Below are 18,828 nucleotides of genomic sequence, written 5' to 3' on the forward strand. Positions count from 1 at the left end.
AGTTAGTTCTATTAGTTAAAGAATTTCCATGAATGGACATTATGTCCTAACTAAACAGAAAAAGGCAATGCAATGAGGACTACCCATGCAATTAATTCTCAAAATATAATGAAAACAGAAAAGTAAAGGACATTTATAGTATGACATTATATACATTAGAGAGAGAAATAAGGGTAAAGAGAGGGAGAGGAGAAAGGAGAATGAAGGAACAGAGAAGGGGAAGAAAAAAGAGAGAGAAAAGGAGAGGATAGAAATATTTATATGTCCATACATTACAGAATAGCAACGGGAGAATCCATAATAAATTAGACTGCTGTTTCAAAGATGGAAACCGAACAATTTGCTGCCTTTTGAATTTTTTATTATGTACAAATATAACCTATTTCAAGAAATATTTTTTAAAAACAAAAGATAAAAAAAGAATTGTGAAAAACATCGAGTTCTGAATGGGAAGAATACTGTTAAAATGTCCATACTACCCAAAGCAATCTGCACATTCAGTGCAATCCCTATAGAAATACCAACAGCATTTTTCACAGAACTAGAATAACTAATACTAAAATTTGTATGCAACCACAGAAGACCCTGAATAGCCAAAGCAAACTTGAGAAAGAAGAAAGCTGGAGGTATCATGATCCCAGATTTCAAGACATACCACAAAGCTATAGTAACAAAACAGTATGGGAACTGGTAGAAAAACAGACACATAGATCAGTAGAACAAAAGTGAGAGACCAAAAACAAACCCATACATATATCATCAGTTAATCTATGACAAAGGAGACAAGAATAGACAATGGAGAAAAGACAGTCTCTTCAATAAATGGTGTTGGGGAAAACAGACAGCTACACACCAAAGAATGAAGCCAGACCACTTCTTTACACCTTACACAAAAATAAACCCAAAATGGATTCAAGACCTAAATGTGAGACCTAAAGTCATAAAACTCCTAAAAGAAAATTTTAGGCAGTAATCTGTTGAACATCAAATATCACAATGTTTTTCTCAGGCAAGTGAAACAGAAGCAAAAATAAACAATTAGGACTATATGGAACTAAAAAGCTTTTGCACGATGAAGGAAACCATCAATAAGACAGAAAGGCAACAAACAGAGGGAGAAAATATTTGCAAAAGATATATCCAATAAGGGGTTAGTATTCAAAATATATAAGGAACTCCCATAACTCAACACCAGAAAATCAATCTGATTAACAGATGGGCAGAGGACCTAAGTATCTTCCAAAGAAGATACACAGACAGCCAACAGACACATGAAAAGATGCTCAACATGACTAATCATTAGGGAAATGCAAACCAAAAACCACAGTAAGCTATCACCTCACACTAGTCAGACTGGCTAACATCAAAAAGACAAGAAATAAGTGTTGGTGAGGATGTGGAGAAAAGGAAGTCCACATGCATTCTGGTGGGAATGTAAATTGGTGCAACCCCTAGGGAAAACAGTATGGCGGTTCCTCAAAAAATTAAAAATTAAGCTACCATACGATCCAGTAATTCTACTTCTGGATATTTACACAAAGAAAACAAAAACCCTAATTCAGAAAGATATATACACCCCATGTTTATTGCAGCTCTCTTTACAACAGTGAAAACATGGAAGCAACCTAAGTGTCCATCTATAGATAAATGGATAAAGGTGGGGCACATATACACAAATGGAATGTTACTCAGCTGTAAAGAGGAATGAAATCTTGCCATTTGTGGCCACATGGATGGACCTAGAGCATATTCTGCTAAATAAAATAAGCCAAAGAAAAGCAAACACCACAAGATTTCATTTCTATGCAGAATCTAAAAAATGAAACAAACAAAAAAAGACAGAAACAGATTCATAGAGTACTGGTGGTTGCCAAACAGGAGAGGAATGGAAGAAGGATGGGCAAATTAGGTGAAGGGGATTAAGAGGTACGTACTTCTGGTTATAAAATAAATCATGGAGATGAAAAGTTTGACATAGACAATTTAGTCAATAATACTGTAATACATTTATCATGGATATTCATAATGTATATGATCACTGAATCTTTATGTTGTATACCTGAAATTAATTTAATATTCTATGTCAACTTTATTTCAATTAAAATTTTAAAATGTAAGAGACTATTTTATGAATTTTTTAAAAACCCAGTTTATAAGTGCTTCAAATCATCTTTGGAAGAAGTATTTTTAAATCCTTTTTATTTTTTAATTTTAGAGACAGAGCACACAAGTAGGGGAGGGGGACAGAGGGAGAGAGAGAGAGTCTTTAAGCAGGCTCCACACTCAGTGCAGAGCCCAACACAGGGCTCTAATCCCACAACCCTGGGATCATGACCTGAAATCTAGAGTTGGATGCTCAAGTAACTGAGCCACACAGGCACCCCAGAAATACTTTTAAATTCTATCTCATAATATTAGGAACACTTATTGAGTATTTTTTTAATTGTTTTATTTTATTTTTTTAAAGATTTTATTTTTAAGTAATCTCTACACCCAATGTGGGACTCAAACTTACAACCCCAAGATCAAGAGTCTCATGCTCCATTGACTGAGCCAGTCGGCACCCCTTTTTAATTGTTTTAGATGCCACACTCCCTTCTTTGTTATACAATCACCCAAAACTTAAAAATAGTTACAAAAACCCAGATTTTGTTTCAGTTTCATAACTGACATTTAATCAGCATCTTCTAAAGTAAATGAAAAATGCATGGCAAATGATTACTGAAAACTAAAGTCAATTTGTCTTCATTACAGGAAAAATAGTAACTAATGAATTACCTATACTTATTTCCAAACCAGAGTTAATTAAAGTCACAAGTTTTTTAACAGCAAAAATACATATTCATCTCTCAAAAAGGCTTCAATATCATAAGTCATACATTCCACTGTAAGGACCAATATATAGCATATTTAGGGTAGTAACAGGAAAACAATACCACAAAAGAAAAATGTGCAAATGGATGCAAAATAGAGAAGGATATAATATACACTGGTTGAAAAAAAATGTACACAAAGGCACTTAAGAAATGGGTCTAATTTAATGGGGGCACTTTCCAAAAAGAATTTGAGACTTCCATCTCTGCTGAGATACTGAAAGCTGGGAAGACTCTCAATAAGACAGTAAAACAAAGCTGGATGAACTACAAAATAACTTTTCCTGAACTTGCCAAAACATAGGTTACAAGGTAACAAAGCAATATGAAATATAAACAAACTCACTTCCAAGAAGAGAGGCAGCACTGAACACTAAACTAGCTGTGACACAGCATGGGATGGCAGGTACTTTACGAGCAATTAAGGAAAACCTGGTTAAAGTTTTTAATAAATTGATGAAGTCCCAGAATGGGTTAGTGGAGAGCACAGAACCTCAGGAACCACAGGCACAATGGGCGCTCACATCCACTTTCAGTCTCAATTAAATATGGTAGAAAAATGTTGAAACATATACAAAGAATGTCTTCACTGGCTCATCAAACACAGCCGAGGAAAGAATCAACAAACCTAAAGTCAATAAAAGTTACCCAAACTAAAAAACAGAATAAAATAAGACAAAGTATTCAGGAACTACGAGACATAACAAATGGTCTAACAGATGTATAATTGGAATTCCAGCAGGAAGTGAGAAGGAAAACAAAGTATTTAAGGACAGAATGGCTGAAATTTTTCCAAAAAGAATGAAAAGTATCAAACCACAGATCTAAGAAGCTTAGAGAACCCAAAGCTATGGAGACACCAAAAACAAACAAAATAACAGAATGTAACACTACACCGCACACCTAAACACATTATATTTAAATTTTTTTTTGTTTATTTATTCTTGAGAGATAGAGAAAGACAGAGCATGAGCAGGGGAGAGGGAGAGGGAGGGGGAGACACAGAATTCGAAGCAGGCTCCAGGCTCTGAGCTGTCAGCACAGAGCCTGACGCAGGGCTCAAACCCATGAACCACGGGATCATGACCTGAGCCGAAGCTGGACACGTGACCGACTGAGCCACCCAGGTGCCCCTAAACACATTATATTTAAAATGCTGAAAATCAGAGATAAATATCTTAAAACCAGCTATGGAGAAAAAATACACATTAATCATAATCACAAAGGACCAAAAATAACAATTACATCAGACTTCTCAAAAGAAACTATGCAAATCAGAAGACAATGGAGCATCTTTAAAATGCTGAAAGAAAAAATTATCTCAATCCCAAATTCTATGAGCAAAAAGTAGCACTTAAAAGTGGAGAAAAATTTCAGATTCAGCTCTGACTGAATATATAAAGAGCTCAGAAGTCATCTTGTCCTATAACAAAAACAAAAAAAAAAAAAGTGAAAAGAAAAGAAAAGAGAAGAAAAAAAATTTACAGGGCAAACTATTAACCAAACTACAGGGCAAATGTGGAAAAAGAAAGGTGAATACAGAAAATCACAGCTGAGACATGCTTACCTGGAACACTGGAAGGAACATTTAAATGGTAATTTTGACTAGTTGCTGCAGGATGGGTATAAAGTATCATGAGAATGAAACTCCTAGGGGACACCACTATTGCATGGGTTTTACCTCTAGAAGCTTTTCATTTTGAAAAGGCAAGAAAGATCCCCCCTTGTGTTTCTGACAGAGGAAGGAGGAAAGTAACCACTCTGAAATATGCACAGACTGTCTTCCATAACAAAGGCCTATTCTTCGATAAAATAAACCTTCCTAGAGCCTTGTTCCACTTTGGGAAAGGGCATGTACCAGACTGATCTTTTTTAAATCTTCTTTTGTCACCAGAAGTGGGCAAAAAATTAAGAAATACTTGCAAATGTCATAGTCCAGGGACACAGGCCACAAAAACACTTAATAAGATTATAGAATGCTCCAGTCCCCCACATTTTACCATCACACCAATAGGGCTCCAGTAGAACTAGAGCTAAAAGAGATGCAAGGTAAGTTTTACCTATGTATCTAAGGAGGAGTTTTTTTGGATGTCCAAAATAACAAGGAGATAAAAACAGGCACACTAGAATAACTTTAAGCCTATGGCACCTATAGCTCCAGAAAAATATTAACAAAGCCAAACTCCTAGCCTAATTAACATAAAACCTCATACTGAAGACCAATTCACCCTAGTTCTTAATACCTCATGTATCATGTCCAGTTTTCAACATAAAATTACAAGGCATTCTAAACGGCAAGAAAAAGCAGTCTGAAGAGATCAAGCAAGAATCAGAACCAGGACTAGATATGACATAAAGATTGACATGTTTGTTGGGGCGCCTGGGTGGCTCATTCGGTTAAGCGTCCAACTTCAGCTCAGATCATGATCTCACAGTTCCTGAGTTCGAGCCCCGCATTGGGCTCTGTGCTGACAGCTCAGAGCCTGGAGCCTACTTCACATTCTGTGTCTCCCTCTCTCTCTGCCCCTTCCCTGCTCATGCTCTGTCTCTGTCTCAAAAATAAATAAACATTAAAAAAAAAATTAAAAAAAAATATTGACATGTTTTGGCTCTTGTAAAAAAAAAAAAAAGTAGACATTATCCAAGAAGAGATGAATAATGTAAGCAAGTACAGGGAATGGAAACACTAAGAATCAAAAGGAAATGCTAGAAATATAAAACATAATATTCCAACAGAATGAAAAATACCTTTGATAGGTCTATCAGTAGACAGGACATGGCCAAGGAATGAATCAATGAATTTGAGCCACTGAATAGAAACTTCCCAAATTGAAATTTAAAAAGAAAAAGATGAAAACAAAAAGAAAAAAAATGACTAAGAACTATGGGATGGTTTTAAAAGATGTTAACATACACATAACTGGAATACCTGAAAGAGATAAAAGAGGAAACTGAACAGAAAAAAATACTGGAAATAATTATTATTGAGAACTTTCCAAAATTAATGACAGACACCAAACCAAAGATCCAGGAAGTAAAGGGAACAAAAAGTAGAATAACAATCCAAAAAATGACAACTAGTGATATCATATTCAAACTGTAGACACCAAAGCAAAGAGAAAATCTTGGAAGAAGATAGAGCAAAAAAGCACTTTACCTACAGGGGAACAAGGGTATGAACTACAAATGACTTCTTGTTAGAAACTATGCAAGCACTAACAGAGTGGACATATTTAAAGTGTTGGGGAAAAAAATCACCAACTTAGAATTCTATGTCCAACAAAATTATCTATCAAAAGAGGAGAAATAAAGACTCTCAAACAAAATTGAGGGAATTCATCACAGCAGATCTGGCCTACCAGAAATGTTTAAACAAAGTTCCTCAGGGAGAATAAAAATTATATAGTTAGAAACTTGCATCTATATAAAGAGTATCAGAGAAAAAAATAAGTGAAGCCAAAATTTTTACTTTTCTTATTCTTAAATGATTTAAAAGATAACTGTTCAATAATAGCAAATGTGGGGGCGCCTGGGTGGCTCAGTTGGTTAAGTGTCTGACTTCAGCTCAGGTCATGATCTCGCGGTTTGTGAGTTCAGGCCCCATATCAGGCTCTGTGCTGACAGCTCAGAGCCTGGAGCCTGCTTCAGATTCTGTGTCTCCCTCTCTCTCTGCCCCTCCTCTGCTCATGCTCTATTTCTCTGTCAAAAATAAGTAAACATTTAAAAATTAAAAACAATAATAGCAAATGTGTATTGGATGAAGATAGCATATGGATAAGTGAAATGAGTGAGAACAATGTCATATTGGACAGGAGAGAGGAGCTGGGAATACAGTTAGAAAGCTACCTGCATTACATATGAAACAGTATGTTATTAGAAGTTAAGTTAGTTTGGGGCGCCTAGGTGGCTCAGTGAGTTAAGCATCCCACTTCAGCTCAGGTCATGATCTCACAGTTTGTGAGTTCGAGGCCCATATTAGGCTCTGTGCTGACAGCTCAGAGCCTGGAGCCTACTTCAGATTCTGTGTTTCCCTCTCTCTCTCTCTGCCTGTGCCCTGTTCACACTCTGTATGTCTCTCTCTCAAAAATAAATAAACATTAAAAAAAAAAAAGTTAAGCTAGTTAATCACAAATGTATATTTCAAATCTGGGATAACCACTAAAATGTTTTTAAAAATTTGTAATTGATATGCAAAAATATGAGATAAAATGAATCATATAAAATCCTCAATTAAAATCACACAAGACAAAAAAAAATTTTTTTAAGATGGGAAAAAAAATAACAAAGAAGTATGACAGACACCAGTTACAACACTGTAGACATTAATGCAGCTATATCAATCATCATTTTAAATGTGAATGGTCAAGGGGCACCAAGGGTCTAGGTGGCTCAGTCAGTTAAAAACACCTGATTCTTGATCTCAGCTCAGGTCTTGATCTCAGGGTTGTGAGTTCAAGCCCTGCACTGGGCTTCACTTAAAAAAAAAAAATAAATAAACCAACTAAAAGACAGCATGTGGTGGTGGGGTGGGGAGAGATAAAAAGCAAGACTCAACTGGGGCACCCGGGTGGCTCAATTGGTTAAGCAGCCGACTTTGGCTCAGGTCATGGTCTCACAGTTCCTGAGTTCAAGCCTCGCATCAGGCTCTGTACTGACAGCTCAGAGCCTGGAACCTGCTTTGGATTATGTATCTCCCTCTCTCCCTGCCTCTCCCCTTCTCACACTCTCTTTCTCTAAAATAAATAAATATTAAAAAAAAAAAAAAAAAAGGAAGACTCAACTGTATGTTGCCTACCAAAAACCCACTTAAATATAAAGACTAAGAGTAAAGGTAAAGGCATACAGAGATATATCATGCAAACATGATTTCTTCTTTCAAAAGAAAGCACTACTCCTACCTCCAGCATATAACACAAATCAAAGACTTAGCTATAGGTTATAAATCTGTTAAAACTCTTGAAAGTATCAGATTTGGCAATGGATAATTAGAAATGCCCTAAAAGAATGAACAAATAGAGAAAAATACATAAACTGAACCTCATCAAAATTAAAAACAACTGTGCATCAAAGGATATTATCAAGAAAGTAAAAAAAAAAAAAATAACCTATAAAATGAGAGAAAATATTTGCAAATCCTGTACCTGATAAGGGCTTACTATAAGTATATAATGAACTCATACAACTCAACAACAAAAAGTCAGCCCAATTAAAAATGTGCAAAGGACATAAACAGGCATTTCTCCAAAGGAGATATACAAATGGCCAACAAGCACATGAAAAGATATTCAACTTCATTGGTCATTAAGGCAATGCAAATCAAAACAATGAGATACCACTTTGCACCCAGCAGATTGGCTATCAAAAAATTTTTTTTAATTGTTGGGAAGGATGCAGAGAAACAGTACACTTGTACATTGCTGATGGGAATGTAAAATGGTGAAGCCACCGTGAAAACAAAAACAAAAAAAAACAGTTTTGGAGTTTCTCAAAAAGGTAAATAAAGAATTACCATATGACCCAACAATTCTACTCCTAGGTATATAGCCCCCTCCCAAAACAAACCCCTGAAAATAGGTACTCAAACATTTAAGGAAGAAATGAAAACAATTTTCAAGAATAAAATCTTCAAGAAAACATACGAGGGAACACTTCTTAACTCATTCTATGACAGCATTAATCTAATACCAAACCCAGATAAAGACATTACTAGGAAGGAAAACTACAGAGCAGTAGCTCTCATGAACACACATGCAAAAGCCCTGTATAAAATGTTAGCAAATTGAATGCAAAAATATATGAAAAGAATTATAAACCATGACCAACTGGAATTTATTCCAGATATGGAAGGCTGGTTCAAGATTCAACAATCGATTACTGTAACTCACCACATCAGTAAGCTAAATAAGAAAAATCATGTGAATCGACACAGAAAACACATTTGACAAGATCCAGTACCTACTCACCATAAAAACTCTCAGCAAACCTGAATAAAGAAAGGGAAACTCTTAACATTTTTTTAAAAATCTGCAACCTCCCCACTATACCTAAAATCATAATTAATGGTAAGAATTTAGAAGCTTTCATGCGAAGATTGGGAACACAGCAAGGATATCTCTCTCTACTCCTACTCAATACTGTAATGAAGTCCTAGCTAATACGACATGAAAAAAGGTATACAGAACGGGAAGAAAGCAATTAAACTGTGTGTGTGTGTGTGTGTGTGTGTGTGTGTGTGTGTGCGCGCGCGCGCGCACAGAGGACATGATTTTTTTCTATGTTAAAAACAAAAAAATCCCAAAGAATCAATTAAAAAAATCTCCTGGTACTAACAAGCAAGTATAGCAAAGTTGTAAGACAGAATGTTAACATACAAAAGTTAACTGCTTTCTCATACACCAGTAATAACTGGAATCTGAAATTTGAAAAAAAAACTTTTACAGTAGCACCAAAAAAAACCCAAAAAAACCACCCAAGTATAAATCAAATAATATGTATTAGATCTACTGGAAAACTACAAACCACTGATGAAAGAAATCAAAGAAGATATAAATAAATGGAGAGATAGTCCAAGTTCATGGATTGGAAGACAACATTAAAAGACATCAATTCTTTACCCAAGGGATACAGCAGTACTGACGCATAGGGGCACTTGTACCCCGATGTTTATAGCAGCACTCTCAACAATAGCCAAATTGTGGGAAGAGCCTAAATGTCCATCAACTGATGAATGGATAAAGAAATTGTGGTTTATATACACAATGGAGTACTACGTGGCAATGAGAAAGAATGAAATATGGACCTTTGAAGCAACGTGGATGAATTGGAGAGTGTGATGCTAAGTGAAATAAGCCATACAGAGAAAGACAGATACCATATGTGTTCACTCTTATGTGGATCCTGAGAAACTTAACAGAAACCCATGGGGGAGGGGAAGGAAAAAAAAAAAGAGGTTACAGTGGGAGAGAGCCAAAGCATAAGAGACTCTTAAAAACTGAGAACAAACTGAGGGTTGATGGGGGGTGGGAGGGAGAGGAGGGTAGGTGATGGGCATTGAAGAGGGCATCTTTTGGGATGAGCACTGGGTGTTGTATGGAAACCAATCTGACAATAAATTTCATATATTAAAAAAAAAAAGTTAAAAAACAAAATAAAATAAAATATAGTTTAAAACTGAAAAAAAAAAACAAAAAAAGACATCTACTCTTCTTAACTTCTTCTGTAGATTCAATGCAACCCCAATCAAAATCACCAAAATCTATAATTGTAGATATCAACAAATTGAATCTAAAATGTGTACGTAGGAGCACCTGGGTAGCTCAGTCAGCTGAGCATCCGACTCTTGATTTTGGCTCAGCTCATGATCTCACAGTTCATGAGTTCAAGCCCCACATCTGACAGTACAGAGCGTGCTTGGGATTCTTTCTCCCCCCCTCTCTCTCTGCCTCTCCCGTGACTGCTCTTTCTCTCTCTCTCTCAAAATAAATAAGCTTAAAATTTTTAATTAATTAATTAATTAATTAATTAAAATGTATATGTGAAGGCAAATGCCCCAGAATAGCCAACATAACAGTGAAGAAAAACAGGGCTGGGAGATTCCCCACTATCCAATTTCAAGACAATATAAAGCTACAGTACTCAAGACAGAGTAGTATCAACCAAAGAATAGACACATAAATCAATGGAACCGAAAACAGAGCCTAGAATTTGGCCCACACAAGTATACTCAACTTTATATATGAAAATAGATATTTTTCCTATAATTAATTGAAGCAAACTAGTTTTCAAAAGGCCTCACTTCAAATCTTCAGGATAATGCTGACTAAGCTCAATATCCATTTGTTAACATCTTAAAATGACAAATTATACCTTATGTTTATACTTGTTAAAGTATTTCTATAATTAGAAGCACTGAGACATGAATTGGAGCAATTTAATAACTATGTAGAAGGTGGCAACTGATAGAATTGATAGAACACTTTCTCATGACTACCAGAAAGTATTTCTTTCCCCAAATGTTAGCAATAGTCAAGAAAATAGTTAAAGAACATGTTTTCTGAACTTGTTCTTCAAGTCTCAGCTTTAAGGTTACTTTGAGGAGGTCTTGCTTGACTCCAAGGACAGGTTAAACCCCTTGCAGCGTAATTACACACAATGCTATACCTCCTTCCTTTTGTAAACCACATTGTACTTATAATTACTTATAGACTGTCCACTCCAGAAGGTTAAAGATCTTTTATTTATTCACTTAGCCCGTATACAACATCTGGCACAAAACAGATGCTCAATAACTTATGTTGAATTCAACTGCACAGAATATGTGCTCCTTGGAGAAATGGCTGATTCCAGGACTCAGGTTGGGATACACTAATCACACTGCTATAGACAGTTTGTATGTCTAAATGTTTGTGCCACCCCGCCAAATTTATATTTTAAACATAATCCCCAATGGGACAGTATTTGAATGTGGTGCCTTGGTCATGAGTGCAGAGCCGTCATGAATGAGTTTAGTGACCTTACAAAAGAGACCCAGAAAGCTTGATTCCCCCTTCTGCCATGTGAGGACACAGTGAAAAGATAGCCATCTATACCTAGGAATAAGGTCCTCACCAGACACTGAATCTGTGGGTGCGCTGATCTTAGACTTCCCAGCCTCCAAAACTGTGAGAAATAAATTTCTGTTATGTATAAGATACCTAGTCTATAGTATTTTGTTACAGCAGCCTGAGCAGACTAAAACAGGGATATAGTGAAAACTAAGCTCCCTTCCCACTTTTGACCCTCAGCTACTTAGCACCTTTCCCTAATTATAAAATTATTTATTCCCTAAATAAGTTATATCTCTGTAAACTGGGGTTTTGTGTATCCTTCAAGATTTAAAACATACATATAAGTAGAAATTTACCAAAAGGAACAAATATAACTTAACTTAGGTCAAATTTTGCATACTCTGATCACTGTCAGATGGATATACAAGAGACAAGTAGGCTGTTCTCTCAATGTGGAGCTGTTCTCTCACCATCTCTACTTTTGTTCATCAAGCAAATATTTGATAAGCACCTTACTCTTGCTAAGGGAGTTCAACACTATGCTGATCCAGTGAATGATAAAGAAAAACATGATCCTTGCTCTCAAGAAGCTTACATTTTTGTTGAGGGGACAAGGTTCGTGAGAGTTCAAGCTCCGAGACGGGTTCTCTGCTGACAGTTCAGAACCTGGAGTCTGCTTCAGATTCTGTGTCTCCCTCTGTCTCTGCCTCTCCCCCACTCACACTTTGTCCCTCTCTCTCTCAAAAATAAACTTAAAAAAAAATTTTTTTTAACTTGCCCACAAAAGCTGAACAGGTGAGATCATTTATTAAAGGATTTCAGGGTTTGTTTGTTTCCATTATGGATAAATCTGTACTGGATACTGTAAAGCAATGCTTCTCAAACCTTAATATTCACACAAATCCCTGATTAACCTGTTAGAATTCAAATTAGGATTAAATAGGTCTTGGGTAGGGCTCCCGATTTCTAAAAACCTCCCAAGTGATGCTGACACTGGTCTGCACTTAAGTGTCAAGGTTGTAGAATATATAAGGAATTAACCCAGGGGTGTCTGGGTGGCTTAGTCGGGTAAGTGACCAACTCTCGATGTCGGTTCAGGTCATGATCTCATGGTTCATGGGATGGAGCCCAAGTCCAGCTCTGTGCTGACAGCACTGAGCCTGCTTGGGATTCTCTCTCTCCCTTTCTCTCTGCCTCGTCCCTACTTGAGCTTACTCTCTCTCTCTCTCTCTCTCTCTCTCTCAAAATAAATAAACTTAAAAAAAAAAAAACCCATATATTTATAAAAAAAAAAGAATTAACCCTAACTAGCACTACTAGCCAAAACTTTACAGCCTTTCATTTTCCATGACTCTGAAGTGAAACTATTATCATTCCCAGTTAATAGACAAGACTAAGTAAGGCACAGAGAAATGAACTTTCCCTAGATCACAATGCTTGGTCTGTGGAAAACCAGGGTTCAAATTTAGGAAGACGGACTCTGCAGGACCCTCTTAACCGCTACACATTATCCCGACATTATCTCCGTTAACAGGTAGACCCAGAATTCTAAGCCAGGTCCAGAGTTCTCCTCGGGACCATTCGCACGAGTTGGGTGCCTACTACAATTCATATATGTCTGCAGTCAACATAACGCTGTAGGGCAGGGAAGGAGGAAACAGAGCCTCCCACTCAACGCAGCGGGACAGGTGGAAGGGGCGGCAGGTCCCTCCTCTTCCCGCAGCTGTGGCTGGGCTCCGCGAGGACCACTCTGCGGGTAACGGCAGGGCGGCCGATGGCCGGAGGCGGGCATTAGGGGCGGGGCGTCGGCAGGGAAAGGTTCCGGGCTGGATGTACCAACGCGGGCAGGGGAAGGGGTTTCCAGGGGCCAGGACCGCCTTGCTACCTCCGAGCCCTGTGCCGAGGCTGAGAAATTCTTTATCTAGTCCCAGGCTGCCTTGTGGAGTGCTGAGGTAGCAGGGCTCTTTTTAGCCACGGCCGCCTCCTTAGAGACTCTTCCTCTGGCACCTCGGTCGAGTGGAAGGCCCCGGAAATGGGGGCCGAGTGGCACCTGGCCAGAGCTGCGAGGGAGAGGGGCCAGCCGCTTACCAACTCCACTACGCCCCACGCAAATCCCCCGACTCTTCTGCCGCCGCCGTAGCCCTTACCAGCTCTTTGGGCGGCTTCTCCTGGGTTTTCCCAAACAGCCCCATGGCGAATTGAACTCGTCTTGCCCCTTCTGGCTTTCCGTTCCCCGCGCCCAGGCAGGTCACGGATAGCCGCCTGGGCGGGGCGGGCGTGAGGAAAGGAGCCCAGACTCCCAGAGAAGGCAGCGGCCGCGAGAAAGGTGATGCGCATGCGTCCGGCTCATGCGCAGAATTGGGCCAGGCGCAGTTTCGTCAGAGAGATTGTTGCAATTGCGCCCCTTCTGGGCGGGGATTTGTAGATGGTAGTGACGAATTAGGCGTGTTTTTGTGGGGTGTGAAGTGATTTCTTTGGAAGATACGAACTTACTAACTACATGTGGTGATTACAGCTGCTTCTGATACTTCTCTTAAACCTGTATGTTGTGGCACCGGAAGTCTATCTCCACCTAGACGAGGTACATTTACAACCACTTTTCCCACGGCATCACCCATGAGTCCCCTAAGCACGTAACTTGCGGCAAGCCAGAAACGACCCCTTCTTTCTCCCGCTAGACTTGTTCCCTCCCTCCCCTCTGTTGTCGCCACCCTCACCTAGTCACTCTAACCTGGGCATCACCTTCTCTACCCCCTTTACCAAGTACCAGTAATGGTAACTTTTCCATGTTTTTGAACTCCAGCACTCTCCTTTCCGCCCAAAGTGTCACAGCGTTTGTTCGGGCCATTGTTATTTCCAACGTGGATGATTTCTACCTGGCGCTTGTGTGTCCGTCGTCTTATACTCCACATGGACCATGACCTTAGTCAGATTCCCAAAGGTATCTGTGACTAAAATAGAGGCATTTTAGCCCAGCAATCTGATTGAACCTACACAGTGAGCTGATGGTTGTTGTCATTACCTCACGTCATGGTGGAGAGCCATTCATTTAGTGCCACAACCTCATATTCCCATCTCTGGTGGTAAATGGTACAACCACTTTGAAAACGTTTTGATAATTTCTTAAAATGCTAAACATACACCTATCTTACGCAATTCCACTGCTAGCGGGTTACCCAAGAGTAGAAAAAGCAAATGTCTTTACAAAGACTTGTAAATGGGTGTTCATAGCACCTTCATTTGTAATAGCCCAGAACTGGAAATAATCCAAATGTCCATCAAAAGATGAATGGATAAATCAGTTGCGATAGATCCATATAATGGAATGCTGCTCAGCAATAAAAATGAACTATTGATACATGCAACAATGTGAATCTCGAAATAATTATGCTGAAAGAAGACAGAAAAAAAAGTAAATGCTACATGATTACATTTATATAGCATTCCAAAAAAGGTGAACTAATCTGTAGTGACAAAGTGGCTCAGCAGTTGCTAGGGGACAGGGGTTGTTAGGAAAGAGGCAGGAAGGAGGGATTAGAGACACATAAGGAAGCTCTTGGAGGTGATGGATATTCTCTTGATTGTGGGGATGGTTTCACAGATGTATATAATGTCAAAACAAATGGGTACTTTAAATATGTGCAGTTTATGTCAATCATACTTAAATAAAGTTCTTTTAAAATAGCAGTACAAATTCAGTGTAGAAACTAAAATCCCATTCTTACTTCCTCAGGGGAAAAGGTCTCAAAGAACCTTATAATTAAATTACTATAATTATAGATAGTATGAATTCTTTGAGATCTTCTCCTTTGGAGAATATGCTTTCACATATTTTTACTTAGTTGGGATCATGTTATACATATTGTTTTCCGATCTCCTTTTAAAAAATTTTTATATAAATTGTCATTGATGTTAATATTTATAGCTGAGGACTGAGTGTTATACATAAGAGATGAATCACTGGTATGTACTCCTAATTCACTATTGCATTATATGCTAACTAACTTAGAGGTAAATTAAATAATTAATTAATTTTAAAAAAAGAAAAAATTTTAAATCACTAAAAAAAAAAAAAGAGTGGTTTACCTGATGGTAGACATTAGCAAGTGGTGGTCCCAATGTATTAAAATGTATTATATTAAATTGGTTGATTTTCATAATAATTAACTAAATTAATAATAATAAATTCATAATAAATAAATATTAAAATAATAATTTTATTTTAAGTTACAGATGTCTTAATAGTTAAATATATTTTGAAAATGAAATTCAGATCAAACATTTATTCCACCCCTGAAGCACAGGGAAGTTTTAAAACCATTCCACCAGACTCATAAAATCGAAGGCAGAAAATACATTTTACTCATCTCTGTCTCTTCAATACCAAACACAATAGTTTGATGAATGAACATTGTTAATTGAAAGTATGGAAAAATTGATTTCTAAGCCCTAAAGTAATCTTATTAAAAATTCATCTGTGTTGATAAAAAAATATATAGTTGAAGGATAATTTGGTGGGAATGGACTAAAATTTATTTAACCATTTTCCTATTGTATGAGATTAAGTGGTTTCTAATTTTTCCTTATTAAGTAATAAACATAGATACAGCTTAAATTGTAAAAATACTACCATTGCTCTCTACACAGGTTGCACGGTTTTCAACTACCAACAGTGTATGAGAGCATCCTATTCCCTAAATCCTTGCTAACAATGAGTATTATCAATATTTTGCAATTTTGCCAATCTCATGGTATAAAATATTGTTCCTAATTTTCATTTGTATGATTACTAGTCTAGATGATCATCTTTTTGGTTTTTTATTGGATATTTGAATTTCTTCTGTAAATTACTTCTTGTATCCTTTGCCCATTTTCCGTTGAATTGTTTTCCTCTTTTCCTTCCCTCCTTGTTTCAACCTTTGAAAATGAGAAATCTATGGAAATGTTTTTAAAGTTTCCTTCACCATATCCCTCCTCCTCTTTTTTTCCTTTTTTTTTTTCTTTTTGAATGAACCATAAGGCAGAAATTTTTCACATAAGAGGACACTGAACTTCCAATTAGTCAACAATATTTATCAAATACCTACTATGGGTCAGGGATTCTGTAGGCTCTAGGGAAACTATAGTGAACAAAAAAGAACTTCATACAATCTGGTGAGAAGGACAGGTATTAAACAATGGTGATCCATAAAATTAAGTGAATTACTACAAATGTGCAAAATTCTGGCCATAAGAAGAATATGGTGATCAGGGAATCTTCCCTGAACAGGTTATACATAAGTGAGACTTGCAGGGTGAACCAGCAGAGATATGAGGAGAACCCAGTACAAAAGAAACAGCATGTGCCTAAGAGCCTTCCCAGTTTCTGGGTGTAGGCTTGGGACCACAGACACTTCAGTTCCTAAAGCTGCACTTACCTGAAAATTGGTTATCAAGGGCAGAGAGGCCCAAGGGAGCATGGAGAAAGGTTCGATTGGGCATGTGGCATCCAACTAAAAGAGCCCATAGCTACAGACAGAGCCCTATAAACACGTTGATGCAGTTGTTCCTCAGTGACTAAAAGGGCACTGTGCATCTTCCACGCATGTTCCAGGCTCCAACGTCAGAGCAACATATACTCTATTTATGTCCTGATATTGCTGTGGCACTGGACAAAACTGTGGCTGTAGGTTGTCCTTCATACACGGACCTCAGGAATTACGCACCAGATCCTCCCACCTGCTAAGAATCACATCTGAGGGGGTGGGAAGAACTAAGTGAGCAGGCATTCTAGCTCTTCACTCCTGCCAAACACAGCAAGTGTTTAACAGGATCACACTCCCTTGCCATATGTTCACAAAGACGTTTATTCACACACAACTTCAAAGGTTTTGTGTGAATTCTCCTGATCCCTGAAAAATATTATAAATAGATGCATATCCTTGACTTGAAAGATAATGCAATGCCTGATGCTTTAAATATTTCCCTTGAATTTGAAATGAAAAATAGAAAGGACTGTTTTTCCTTCATTCTCCAGTTTGTCCTTGCTCATTTCTGTAATGTTTCCCATCTTAGGGAGCATTGTGGCTCAGAACTGTTCCCCATTCACCGGGTAGATTGTTAAATGAAATGCTCTGGGCAAGAAAATCACAACCCAATTCCTAGCAGGAATTTTGGCCTAATAAAACCAAGATACACCTTGTTTTGTACAGCAGATGGATTCTGAAAATATTAGATATAAACTGGCTTTTGGAAAACTGAATTCCCTCCCATGACTTATATAATAATTTTGGGATGGATTTATCTGAATTTCTGATGAATCTTCATCTCAGGGGCTCCCAGCCACAGCCTATGACTTGAAAGAAGGTAAAGGAAAACCTTGAGTCATCTTTCCGTTTCCAGCATTCCTCCGCCAACCTTACGAAAACCCTGTACCAGTTCCCTAGGGCTGCTATAACAAAGTACAACAAACCAGGTGGTTTAAAACAACAGAAATGTATTCTCCCACTGTTCTGGTGTTTCAAAATCCAAAATCAAAGTGTCAGCAGGACTATGCTTCCTCCGAGACTCTGGGTAGAATCCTTCCTTTCCTTTTCCTAGGTTCTACTGAGAGCTGTTGATCATGGGCATTCCTAGGCTTGCAACTGCATTACTCCAATCTCTGCCTCGTCATTAAGTGGCGTTTATTAGTCAGCTTGTGCTGCTATAACAAAATGCCATAAGTTGGGTGGCTTAAACAACAGAAATTTATTTTCTCACAGTTCTGGAGGCTGGAAGTCTTAGATAAGTGCCAGCATGGTCAGGTGCTAGAGAGAGCCCTCTCCCTGGTTTGGACTTCTTGCTGTGTCCTCACATGGTAGGCAGAGCAAGCTCTAGCGTCTCTTCTTTTATTAGGGCACTAATCCCATCATGAGGTCCCCACCCTCATAATCTCACCTAAACCTAATGATCTCCCAAAGGCTCCCTCTCCAAATACCAACACATTGGGGGGTAGGGCTTCAACATATGCATTTTGGGGGTGACACACTTAAGTCAATAGCAATGTTCCCTCTGCATCACTCTTCCTTTTCTTGTAAGTACACCAGTCACATTAAGGGCCCACCCTAATCTACCACCACACTGTCCTAACTAATTATATCTATAATGATCCTATTTCCAAATAAGATCACATTCCGAGGTACTAGGGTTAGGACTTCAATATATCTTTTGAAAGGCTACAATTTAACCTACAACAATCCTCATTTATACACAAGCCCCCGCCCCCACTTTTGAGAAGAAAGAAGGTGATAGAGGGTGGAAGGAGACTGGTTAGGTGAATCCTTTCAAAATAAACAAACTTCTGTCTTCTATGAGTGGCCCCAAAGTAGGGACAGTTTCCACTTGGGAAAGGTAAGTAAATATCTGAGGCCTGACTTGAACTTGGAGGATGT

At 38.0% G+C, this 18,828-nt stretch overlaps 1 protein-coding gene and 1 long non-coding RNA gene across 5 annotated transcripts in view; one reads left to right on the forward strand and one right to left on the reverse strand.

The window, feature by feature from the left end:
* LOC102968174 (charged multivesicular body protein 3) overlaps positions 1-18,828 on the reverse strand; it is a 102,417-nt gene that overhangs the window by 37,177 nt on the left and 46,412 nt on the right. Inside the window, exon 1 of one of the 3 annotated variants that reach the window (XM_042981913.1) lies at positions 13,567-13,723. The exons of 1 other annotated variant lie outside the window; for it this stretch is intronic. Coding sequence is in view for 1 of the 2 variants with exons in the window: in XM_007082313.3 (XP_007082375.2) it covers positions 13,567-13,611 (45 nt within the window). In the remaining variant the exon portion in view is untranslated. Of the gene's footprint in view, positions 1-13,566; positions 13,724-18,828 lie in introns of those variants that run through there. One more of the 3 variants, XM_007082313.3, reaches the window with a different exon arrangement.
* Positions 13,838-18,828, forward strand: part of LOC122237374 — a 50,623-nt gene continuing 45,632 nt past the window's right edge. For both annotated transcript variants that reach the window (XR_006215865.1, XR_006215864.1), the window contains exon 1: positions 13,838-14,000. This is a non-coding gene — a long non-coding RNA (uncharacterized LOC122237374). The remainder of the gene's footprint in view (positions 14,001-18,828) is intronic.

The sequence above is a fragment of the Panthera tigris genome, chromosome A3, assembly GCF_018350195.1.
Source record: "Panthera tigris isolate Pti1 chromosome A3, P.tigris_Pti1_mat1.1, whole genome shotgun sequence".
In the NCBI taxonomy this organism is placed as follows: domain Eukaryota; kingdom Metazoa; phylum Chordata; class Mammalia; order Carnivora; family Felidae; genus Panthera; species Panthera tigris.